The 12,484-nt window shown below is 36.7% G+C and overlaps 1 protein-coding gene across 2 annotated transcripts in view; it reads left to right on the top strand.

The window, feature by feature from the left end:
* Positions 1 to 12,484, top strand: part of LOC127655119 (discoidin, CUB and LCCL domain-containing protein 2-like) — a 43,719-nt gene that overhangs the window by 13,610 nt on the left and 17,625 nt on the right. For both annotated transcript variants that reach the window (XM_052142751.1, XM_052142750.1), the window contains exons 3-11: positions 57 to 194; positions 5,298 to 5,349; positions 5,434 to 5,506; positions 8,938 to 9,071; positions 9,368 to 9,408; positions 10,633 to 10,848; positions 10,931 to 11,055; positions 11,483 to 11,630; positions 11,721 to 11,849. In XM_052142751.1, the coding sequence (XP_051998711.1) occupies positions 57 to 194; positions 5,298 to 5,349; positions 5,434 to 5,506; positions 8,938 to 9,071; positions 9,368 to 9,408; positions 10,633 to 10,848; positions 10,931 to 11,055; positions 11,483 to 11,630; positions 11,721 to 11,849 (1,056 nt within the window). The remainder of the gene's footprint in view (positions 1 to 56; positions 195 to 5,297; positions 5,350 to 5,433; positions 5,507 to 8,937; positions 9,072 to 9,367; positions 9,409 to 10,632; positions 10,849 to 10,930; positions 11,056 to 11,482; positions 11,631 to 11,720; positions 11,850 to 12,484) is intronic.

Below are 12,484 nucleotides of genomic sequence, written 5' to 3'. Positions count from 1 at the left end.
AAATCCTCAAATGTACAGACTGCTGATTGAAAATCATATTGTTGTTCTTTCTGCAGTGAAGTTCTGTGGAGGGAGAGAATGGAGAGATGCTGTAATTGAATCAGAGGGGCATCAGGTCACAGTGCAGTTCATGAGTGGACCACACAGCAACGGCCGTGGCTTCTTCCTCTCCTACACCACCAATCAGCATACAGGTAAACACTCCATTCTGTGTGTATGTGTCAGGGTGTGATATTAAACTGCTTTGCACTAGAGGTTGACCGATAGTGGATTTTGCCAATACCGATAACTAAGATTGGGGAAAAGGCAGATAACTGATTAATCAACTGATAGTTTTAAAATCGATTTATAGAATGTTAAAAATGTCTTAGTCTTTCCTTGCTATGACAGGCACAGACATATGTCATTTTTCCACTGCACGTTACGGTTCAACTCAACTCCACTCGCTTTACGTTTCTGAGCTTGCATTTCCACTGTTGTTTAGTGCCATCACAACATGGGTGGGATTATAGGCTGATCGTCATAGTTGCGCTGCCTCTACTGCCGTGACAATCGTAACACGACACAAACTGACCAAAACAATAACACGACTGCTAGCTGTTAGCTACTAGCTCATTGTGTTGCATAAAACAGTTGTTGCATGATGATTTTACACAAAAATAACAGTTAAATTGGCCTGGTTGTTTTAGAAGCAAGCTTCCAGTAGCTGTCAACTAAATAAAGTGAAGCTTTCAAGCAGAATATAGAGTTAACGTAACAAAATGTACCATCCTCCATCGTGGCTGAGTCCAGGGCACTCTCCCTCCCATTGCTCGCTGGTTTAGATAGCGTCCATTTGGTCGAACCACTTCCACTTTTCCTTGATGGGTCTGTAGTCACTTTTATGTTTTTTTTTTACTTTTCCCTACACTGATGGTAGGTCCGGTGGTAGCAGTGTGTGGCCAACAGTTGAGACACTTCCTGAGAGACTTTTTCATTTTCCTCATTGCGAACGAGTGGACCTTCGGCACCTCGTTTATTGACCACGCCGTGGTTTTGCACACAGCCATTTCATTTTTCACAATTCGAAAGACGCGTGAACAAATGATACTGTTATTTCACCTAGAAGCCGCTGTTATGCTGTAGAACCAAACAGCTTTAACTGAAGAATCAGTTAAACTCAGTGAACACAGTGAAAAAGAAAATCTGCATAGATTTTGCAGATAATTCCAAAAAGCAACTATTGGCACTAATTAATCGGTAAAACCTATATATCGGCCTACCTGTACTATGTACACAACTGTAAATGTTTAAAGCAGTGTAGCTTCAAATCCATATGACTTATGACCCCTCTGGCACTGCATTCACATTTTTGTGCTTTCAGATATGCTGTCACACCAGCAACATTGCATTATAGTTGTGGAAACAACTTTACACATAATTAAGTCTGTTTTATTTCAGTCATACTCTCAAATATAAAGACATACAAAACAAGATATTAAATACTAAATATTAAATATTTAAGTGCCACGTCACTGTCAAAAAAACAATAAACTTTTAAAACCTTTAGTTCCACAAATGTTACAGTGTTTAGTTATTCTTTCTGTTTGTGGTTTAGGGTGTGTCCAGAAACATTATGAGTGACAGACAGTTCAATTAGATTACTAATAAATAAATGAGAGACTTTGACATTTCAAATGAATGGAAATTATGTCATACTGTTCACAGATACAGTATGTCACAATGTTTGACATTGAAATGCATCTAAGCAGCTAGATTTCTCAGTTTCTGAATAAAATGTGAGTGGAGCTTGTCTTTGTAAAAGTCACTGTCACAATGCTAAGGTGTTCTGAGTGTTTTTTTAGCACCTTGTTATGCAGTTGCTTTGGTGCTGTGTGTGGTTGCTAGGTGGTTACTTACTGGCCCAAGTCAAAAGAAACCCTCAAGTTTTTATTATAATTTGGTCCATAGATATTGCTCTGGTCCCTCCTTTTATTGTAACTATTGGGATTTTTTAACCCATTTTATTGTCTACCAATAAAGTCTGATTGCTTAGAAAAGTAACAGCACACATCTCTTCAACAAGCCACATGATTTTGCATCATTCATGTCTGTAGAACAAACGGTTTGGATCAAGTTTAATACTTTGAATTAGGGGTTTGATCAGATTGCTATGCAGTTTAGTTTACACTTTATTATCCATAAAATTTCCATTGAATTGAAATTTACCTTTGACACTGGCATAAAAACATATATTGTCAAACATATATAATACATACGCATTAAACATGAACAGACATATTAAATCATTAAACATAGACATGCAGAAATTAGGCTAACAGACTTTTAAATGAGAACTTGTCTCCATAACATCATGGATAAAAGGAAAATTCTACTTAAAATTATTGTTGTTAATGTACAGTATAGTATCCTATGTATGAACAATAATAATAGTGATGATTGCCTTAGCCATTACCACCAATTATAGTCAAGTCATTTTTATTTGTATAGCTCTTTTCACAACACGTTTCAAAGCAGCTTTACATGAAATCGTGCATTAACAAAAAACTCAAATGAAACTGTAATAATGTCTCATCATCGTGAAGTTTGATTAAATATGAGGTAACACTTTATTTTGATGGTCCCAATTAGATATTTAACTGACTATATGTGACTTATCAGCTGGCTTTCTATAGCTAGTAAACATTGTTTCAACAAACATTCAGTAGACTATCAATAACCTGTATAACAGCAGCAAAATAACAGCTTATCGAATGACTTGCTATAGCTAGTAAACATTAGACCTTACATTATTGTAACGTAAAAAGTCATTCATAATTTTCTATATACAGGCTACTGAAAGTCTACTGAATATTTGGTGAAACACTGTTAACTAGCTATAGCAAGTCAGTCAATAAGCTGTTATTTTGCTGCTGTTATACAGGCTATTGATAGTCTACTGAATGTTTGTTGAAACACTGTTTACTAGCTATAGCAAGCCAGTTGATATGACACTTATAGTCAGTTAAAAAGTCACTTATAGTCAGTTAAATATCTACTTGGGACCATCAAAATAAAGTGTTACCAAATATGATTGTAAACTGTGTATCGAAATTAGATAATTAAATAATAATTGTATTTAGATCCCCTGTGAGCAAGCTGAAGGCAGCTGTGACAAGGAACACAAAACTCCATAAGATGTTGGTCATATTAGTTGTTTATTTTCAGAAATGAATTCATGGTTCCAGTGTTTTATAAATAAAAAGAAAATATTTTTCGTATAAACTTTAAGATTAGTGACTAATGTCTTTGAAGTCCATCCTGGATTAACTGCAGAAGTCCATATAGATGCAATTGTCCTTAGTTAGTTGGCTGATGAAGGCTTTTTTTTTTTTTGGCAATTAAATGATAGTCTATGCATTCCATTTCAAGAGTGTAGTCCATCAGTAGACAAAGGTGATGCAGGTAGAGATTAAGGTCATTCAGGTGAGTCATTCAGGTGAGGTTCGGTAGGGTCCATCCTATGTCCAGGTTTCAGGCAGTGGAATATGTAATATGAATCCCGAGGTTGAGACATAGAAACAAATATAATAATATTAGCGTAGATGCCAATCTATTTTATGCAGAATTATAGATCATGATGCATGTTTCTGGTTCCGGTAGACCTAACTAAAGCATCCTAATTGTGAATTGATGGATAAATTAGGTGTATGCCTGGCTAAATAGATGTATTTTAGTCTAGACCTAAACTGAGTGAGTGTATCTGCATCCCAAACAGTGTTAGGGAGATTAATCCATAGTTTAGGAGCCAAGTATGAAAAGGATCTACCTCCTTTCGTGGATTTTGATATTCTTGGAATTATTAACGTGCCAAATTTTGTGATCGTAATGAACGCGATTGAATATAGTGTGTCAGAAGGTCACTTAAGTACTGTGGAGCTAGACCATTCAAATCTTTGTATGTAGTTAACAGAATTTTAAATGAATATGAAATTTAACAGGTAGCTAATATAAAGATGATAAAATGGTCGTATTTCTTGGTTCTAGTCAGCACTCTAGCAGCTACATTTTGAACCAATTAAGATAATTTATTATACTTGCTGGACATCCTAACAGTTATGCATTACAATAATCTAGTCTTGAGGTCATGAACGTATGAATTCTTTTTTCGGCATCAGCAACAGAGAGCATGTGTCATAATTTAGCAATATTTCTCAGGTGGAAGAATGCTGTTCTAATAATAGCATGCTATACTGCATTGCTGAAAATGTCAGAAAAAACATTCAAATTTACATGGAAGCTTTTATCTCTTTATGTTTTATTGTGACACATCTGTTTAGGACACAGTGTAATGCTGGATTGATGTTTAGATTTGTGACTGGGAAATGCAGTATAAGCACATCTTCATCTTAGACAGCATATTAGACAGGCTCTGTGAAGGTGCTCTTTACAAGACGCTACATCCTGAACCTCCAAAACTTTGGACTCACAGCTGTGTACTTCTGTGTTTGGTGTCTATAGCAATGACATTTGCCCTTTGACCTCTGAAAAAGGGAGGTCAGGGATTCAAAGTGCCTTGTGGGAGATCCACCTGTTTACCCCAGTTCTGTGTGTGTAGAGAGAGAGTGCGAGAGAGGGATCATATTTCCCATGAGTCAGGACAGAGACAAATGAATCTGTGCTGTGGGTATGAGTAATGGCAAAAATAACACCACAAAATAACTTGAACTTGAGAAAAACACTCTTATACTGTATACGCTGGGGTTATTAGTTGCTAAGGTATACACCACTATTATTTTTGCTTATATTTAGGGTTAGGGGTTTGACCAAATGCCTAACCTTAAGTATTAAACTTCAGTGTCTACATTATCCTACACTATATGGGCTACAGTAAATCATGTGACTTTTTGAGAAGAGCTATGCTCTTACTTTTTTAAACAATCAAATTTATGATTTTTGCCTGGAGGTTGATGAAAAATGGGCAATCAATCCCATAAACTCACACAAAGGAGAAACCGGAGCCATATCTATGAACCAGGATACCATATCTATGATCCGTTCATTCAGATGGAGGCTTTAATTAAACAGAAATGAAACACAATACACCAATCTATTACATCACCTATTTAGTCACTCAATGAATACACATAACACACATGGATTGATATTTTCTGAGAGCAGAACAATTTCATGAATCTATAGTGTCACCATGGCAACCTTCTGATTTGCTGTTTTATCTGAAAGAGGTAAATACTGTATATTTCAAGAGGGTTCAAAGAAACTGAAAGAAAATGTGTATCTTTTCTTGTTCTCTTCAGATCTCATCTCCTGCCTGGAGAAAGGAGAGCACTTCAATGAAGCGGAGTTCAGGTACCCACTTGTATAGCGGGATTTGATGCATGTGTGCATGTTTTATTAGTTTGTGTGTCTTATTTTCCTGCCCTGCATTTGCAGTAAATTCTGTCCTGCGGGATGCCTGATTAATTTCGAAGAGGTTTCGGGAACCATACCCCATGGATACAGAGACGTAAGTATGCCAATATTGTCTAGGTGTTAAGTTTACATGCTTTCTCCCTCTCTCTTGGTCTGTCATGATATTTTGTGACACACACACATTTCAAAATTAGAGTCCTGAAATAACTAAGTGTATTTCTTGTTTGTAGTTTAAAGTAACTTTATGAAGCAAATATAAATTTTTCTGGTTATTATTGGGAGACTTTGGTTGCTCAATATACTGAATCTGGGATTTTATTCATTTTGTCCTTGTAGCCTCTATGTCTGCCATCATAGAATTGAAAGTCTAAAAAAAGTTTTTAACATTCTATAAATGAATTATAGCCTTTTCCACCAGCTTAGTTATTGGAATCCACTATTGGTCAATCTCTAAGTAACACCAGTACATTTAACGCCAGAATATTCCTTTTAAAGGAGTCATGACATGAGGAATAACATTTTCCTTGATCTTTTGATGTAAGGATTCATAGTACACAAAAAAAAACATACTATAAGTTTCAGAACTCAAAAATTCCTCAATACAAAAAGAGCAAAGTTGCAACAGCTTGTTTGGATTTTCCCTACTTTGTGGCATCACACAGATCTTAGAACAAGACATCAACGCATCCTTTTACATAATTGCACCCTTGGACCGCCCACTGGCGCTCAGTTAGAAAGGTGAAGAGGAGAGATGGGACAACTATTCCTCTACACCAAAGGGGACTTACAGAGGACACCTTCTTGTGCCCATCTGGATGATGTTTAAAAAAAAATTCTACATAAACATGCAATAGACAAACTGCTTCGACCATTATCATGCATCTTACACCAATGTCAAGATGTGATGTTAAGTTATAACTCTTAAAATGGGACACCCATTCTGCATCTTGCTGTTTTGAGTGGTTATAAATGTGTCCTAGTTGCATTTTTGCACTTATCTGTGCTATTTTTAATTGCTGGTCTATGTAAACATGCACTAGATGGACGTCTTTGAACATTTTGATGCATTTCTGGCAATGTGCACTGTATTTGAAGAGCAGTACAAGCTCCACTATTAAAAACACATCTAGAAGATATGAGATATTGCGCATGTGAAGACCAGCATCTCTGATTTGGCCTATGTTAAAGCATCCCAACAATTGTATCAGGTGTAGATGAAGATTTCAGCAGACTAATGTGTTTACATGACATGTTAAAAAATACGAATTATTGTTTAAGTCTGACTGAAATCTAACTTTTAAGTGCATGGAACTGACTAACTGTCTTGGCTGTACATTAGATACTTGCTGATGACCTCATTACGGTTTCAGTGTTTCCTGCTTGCTTTAAACTATTTGAATGATTTCACATGTGAATTTTGTCAGTTTTAACACAAAAGGCAGTTGCCTTTTGAGAACATGTTGCAGGCTTCAACATGGTGTTTAGTAGGGTGTGTGAATATGTGAGTTAGGAGGAGAGACAGGCAGAGAGAGAGAGAGAGAGAGAGAGAGAGAGAGAGAGAGCGAGAGAATCAGACGTTCTTTTGAAGTTAAGTCATTGTAAATGATTCTGTGTGTGTCAGCTTTAGGGCGCTGGTCTCCTAGGAGCATTCTTGTATGTGTGTCTGCGTGTATGAATGTATGTGTGCGTGTTTTTATGCATGTATGACAACGTGTTTCTTAGGGAGATGTTAGATCAGGTTTGGCTGAATGGATTTCTAATGCAGTCCAGCTGACAGCAATATTAAGTCTTTTTCTCAACTCAGATACACCCTCAGAATTGGTGTGGGGCCCATATGACTCCTTATAAAAGTCTGTGTGCGCAGTGTTGTTTGTGGCGAGAGTGGTGCTTTATTTTGCCCAGAGGAAGTGATGTATGTTTGCGGTGACTTCGTGTCTGTGGTCTTGTATAGGGTCCACAGTCCAAACTGTGGAGGGGGTCCCCATGAGGAAAATTATTTAATAAACACTGAATATTATTTTGATGAAAATTTAAAAATGCACAGGTTTGTGTGATGGTTAGGTTTGGGACTGGGTTTTAGGGGATAGACAATATAATTATCTCAATATAAAACAATAGAAGTCCTCTTGGGAAATTCCTACTTGGTCCCCATGAGGAAAATTGTTTAATAAATACTGAATATTATTTTAATGAAAATTTTAAAATGCATATGTTTGTGTGATGGTTTGGGACTGGGTTTTAGGGGATAGACAATATAATTATCTCAATATAAAACAATAGAAGTCCTCTTGGGAAGTTCCTACTTGTGAGTGTGCATTCAAGTGATTTTGGTCAGAAAAATATGGACACGTTAAGCAATCTCATATATCTTTCTCTCATTTGCAACAAAAACTGACAAAAAAGGATTTTTAAGCCTAATGCAACAAAAGGATCTAATGATGTGCATTAGATGTGTAACTGATACTTCATCTTTGTTTTTTATTATTCTCTTTCAGTCACAGATGATGGGATGTTTATTAACCAGCTAAATTAATAGTACTTCCTGGCAAATTTTAGCACTATTTCTCATACAAAATACACAAAATGCATAATAAAATAAATTGTACAGTCAGGATTCACAATTAAACTTAATTATGACCAATACCAATTTTTTACTGTCATCGTTCTTTAATGCTGCCTTCAAGTGCACCTGGGAAGGTTCTACCTCCGAATTGGGCATTCATTATTACGATTCATGCATTCAAGTCAAAAACAAAAGAAGCCAAACTAAAATACACAAAGAAAAAAAAAGCTCATTTGAGCACACCTGCATCATGTTTACACAACCTATATGGTTTGTTAATGCATTGTATCTAACAAATTATTAATTTGCAAAAACTACTTTATATTAGTTGACTATATGATCTGTCACATATAACAAATAAATATTATTGAAATAAAGCTCTGAAATTGAAATGATTTTGCTAAATAGTTGCTTTCCATCTTTTTTTTATGTTGACATGCACGTTCCAACATCACAAGTGGGCAACTTGGGCATCATCTAGAATTCTGTTTTGGACTGGTAACTAGTACTTTGCTTGGTTTTTTATTTGGGCAGAACGTGTAATTATGTTAATTCAAACTCCATTTGAAGGCTGCGTTTAATTGATACTTCCCCAATATCATTCTGCACACACACAGTTCGGTTATTTACGAGAGTACCACATTTTACATCCTACCAACCATGGAGCAATAACGTGATAAAGGCAGCTGTCACATCGAAAACTTGTTTTTAGTATGTATAATGTGGCATATGAGAATGTATGTTGTTTTTGGGACATGGATGTAAAAATGTGTAACTTTGTTTAAACTCTGGAAGAATTTTTACTGATGATCGTGAGTATTCTATATCATAGCAGCAAAAAATTATATCACTGCGATATTGCCTCCAGGAAGTGACCTCACCATACCAAGTCACAGCTTGTGGGTTTTAGGTGAGTGAGTCAGAGAGTCAGCTGTCTCAAGTCTCTCTGTCTCTCTTGGCAGTCATCTCCACTGTGTCTGGCCGGCATTCATGCGGGTGTGGTCTCCAACACTCTGGGAGGGCAAATCAGTGTGGTCAGCAGCAAAGGCATCCCACACTATGAAAGCTCACTGGCTAACAATGTGACATCTGTGCCGTAAGTAACCCATTTTAATTCTTGCTTGCTTTCTTCATGGAAAAGCTTTTTAATTTGATTACAGCACTTTCAAGGCAAATTACACCCACTACATTTATTACTACTTCTCCACAATTTTGTGCAACTCTTTCAGCCCTAACAGCTTAACGTATATTCCATTTCAACATTCTTTTTTTTTTCCCCCTCTTTGACCTCTGTGATTGATTGATTGATTGATTGATTGATTGATTGATTGATTGATTGATTGATTGATTGATTGATTAATTGATAGCTCTGCATCTTTCTCCCTCTTACAGTGGTAATCTCTCCCCCAGCCTTTTTACCTTCAAAACTAGCGGTGAGTGAATCAGTAGGAAATAATACCTAAACGTTTCTTCCCTTTGCAGTATGTGTTGGTGCTGTACCTTACAGAATGCTTGATGAAAAAATTGTTTTGTATATGTGTCATGTCATTAATGTGCTATGTAAAAAATACATGACATACAGATTAGTGTTGTCAAAAATATCGATATTTCGATAAATATCGATACTGAAATATCTGAACGGTACCAATACTAATTTCCCTAAGTATCGATACTAGCCGAGCTGTCACTTTCACTTCTCTCCAAAGGCGCGTTGACAAACACCACACACACTCGCACTCCTCTCATTCGCTCTGGTTAAATAGCAAAAGTGAAGTGAATGTAAAGATGGCGAGTGCATGCGGCGCTCAGCGACCAGTTTTGTTTGATAAAGAACACAGCAGGAGTGCTATCTGGAAATATTTTTGATATGAAGCCAGACATCCCAAGTCTCCCGGAAGTTCCGGGAGTCTTCCGCATATTGATAGCTTCTCCCTGATGCCCGCAATTTAGTTCAAATCTCCCGGAATCTATAGCGCACATGCGAGACAGAACATACTGCACGCATAACATAGATAGCGCGTGCACGGCAGAGAGGGAGAGAGCGAGAGACCTTATGAAAGCTAGTCAACCCCCTTGACGTTTAAGTGTCTTCTGTTGACATTGAGATTGGATTTGATTTGACTTGGAAATACAAAAGATTGCACTTTTTATTTACTTGCACTTTATTGGTTTTTGAATGTATGGCAATCTGAGAGGCTTTTGAACAAGTGCAATACCTCAGGACATTTTGTTCATGTAAAATATACCTCATTGTCATGTTCTAGACAGTTTTACCCTCTTAATATTGTGGCAGTTTTTTTCTCTGTGGTATCGAAAATGGTATCGAATATCGATATTTTTCAAGGTATCGTATCGAAGTTAGAAATTCTAGTATCGTGACAACACTAATACAGATGGAAATTCATCCCAGCAATCTCTATAAAATGATAAAAAAGAAAAAAGAAAGCCTTATCCTGTAGTCATGAATGATTAGAAAGGTCATGGAAAATTAATGGAAATTCATCAAGTAGTGTGGGAACCATGCCAATGATTATAACATTTTGTAACATAATTATTAATAAAACAAACATATTATTTTTTTCTTTATTCCTATCACTTCTACAGAAATTTCTCAGACCTTGATGCTCTAATAGTAAAAACCACATTTTTCTTATAAGGTTGCTACGGCACTTTGGGTTTGGAGTCAGGAGTGGTCAGCAGCTCTCATATCACAGCCTCTTCGATGTGGGAATGGGGCGGTCATGGAAAGGAACCAACCGTCTGGGGCCCCGGAGGAGCCCGCCTCAAAACACAGGGACGTCCATGGGTAGCAGCCAACAGCGACACAAAAGAATGGATTCAAGTGGACCTGAAGAAGGAGAAAAGAATAACAGGTAGTGTGTGTGTGTGTAAGGGAGAGAGAGATGGGATCAGTGTTTGTGTCTTGATTGATCATTCAGTCTACTTTTTTCTCAGGTATTACTACCACGGGCTCCACCCTCACAGAATATCAGTTTTACGTTTCAGCCTTTGAGGTGCTATATAGCCATGATGGACAGCAATGGGAAGCCTATCAAGACTTGGGATCAGATAAAAACAAGGTATAGAGGATTGTTTTACCTTATTTTGTTGTCCATTCTCCTTTTGTGTATGGGAACAAAATTGTCTCCAAAAGCGAGCGAAATCTGATAAAACCTCCCATTAGGGACATTCCGGGAATCATTTGGAAAATTATTCATAAATAAAGTAAATAATGTTTTATTGTTTTCTCTTTGTGTTAGAATGTGAATTGGATATTTGAACTGCTGCAGGATGACATCACTGTTTCAGAATTTCCTGGAAAAAAAGGGTTTTACATTCCTGAGCCTGAAATTAAAGTGCGCACTCTGGTCATTAATAATGAATGTCCATCGATTGTCAGGGAGTTTATTGAGAAGAGCATTGATTAGGCATGAATCAGATGGATCTTGGTCTGAGGCCAAATGTTCTTTGTTGTCAAGGTAATATGTCCTTGTGTCTCTGAAACAGATTTTCCAAGGCAACACCAACTATATACAGGAAGTGCGGAACAACTTTATTCCACCAATTGAAGCACGGTTTATCCGAATATGCCCCTTTCAGTGGCACCAGAGAATTGCCCTTAAAATGGAGCTACTGGGCTGTCAACCACACGCAGGTGAGACTAATAAGAAAATAATATGTAATGGGTTAAGGTTTGACCAGTGAACTGCGCTTGACATGAATTCAATCTCTTTCTATTGGTCAGCGAGGCCAAGAATATTCCATCCAGCCCGCCCTCCCCCTCACAGAAAAAGCACAGTACCTCCTCTACAGGAGAGGACAACACACACGCCTAACATCCGAAACACGACCATGCCTCCTCACACTCATGATGGTGAGAACATTCTTCATTTAATAAATTAAAACATGAGCTCTTTTCCAACCTATTATGGCAGCAAATAAAAACTAAAATGGAATCTCTTTAATGGCTGATTTGAAACGCTTTCAAATCAGCCATTACAGGGCAGCAACCTGACGTGTCCCACAAATAGCAATGATAATATCTTAAGCATGTTGCTAAGCTAATTTTCTGATACTCCAATAAGCATAAATATTATGTAATATAACTTGTATTTAATCAGATGGAACAATTTTTTTTATTGATCCTCTTCATTACTGATTACAAATAAAAATGAATATTCAATATTTCCCTTGACTCAGTATGCTTTCTTGGATGGATTTTTACTGAGCTCATCACAATGCATTTTGGCATTGTCTTATCCTTTAATCCTTGTGTTGTGTTCGTTTGTGCTAACACCTTTAGTGTTCCTGGTCAAAAATTACCGGCCCATTAAAATTGTTAATAAATATTAACATATTATCCCAAGATATTGCAATATTTAAAAATAAAAAGTATTTGTACTTTTTAAGGGTTAAATATTTAAGGGTTTGGGCACTCCCTGGAGAATTAAAAAGAATTATAATTATTATTTAATAAATGTATAACCACTTGCTTGATAGGTGAACAAA

This window comes from Xyrauchen texanus, chromosome 14 (assembly GCF_025860055.1).
Source record: "Xyrauchen texanus isolate HMW12.3.18 chromosome 14, RBS_HiC_50CHRs, whole genome shotgun sequence".
NCBI lineage: Eukaryota > Metazoa > Chordata > Actinopteri > Cypriniformes > Catostomidae > Xyrauchen > Xyrauchen texanus.
This window is presented reverse-complemented; position numbering and strand designations above follow the sequence as displayed.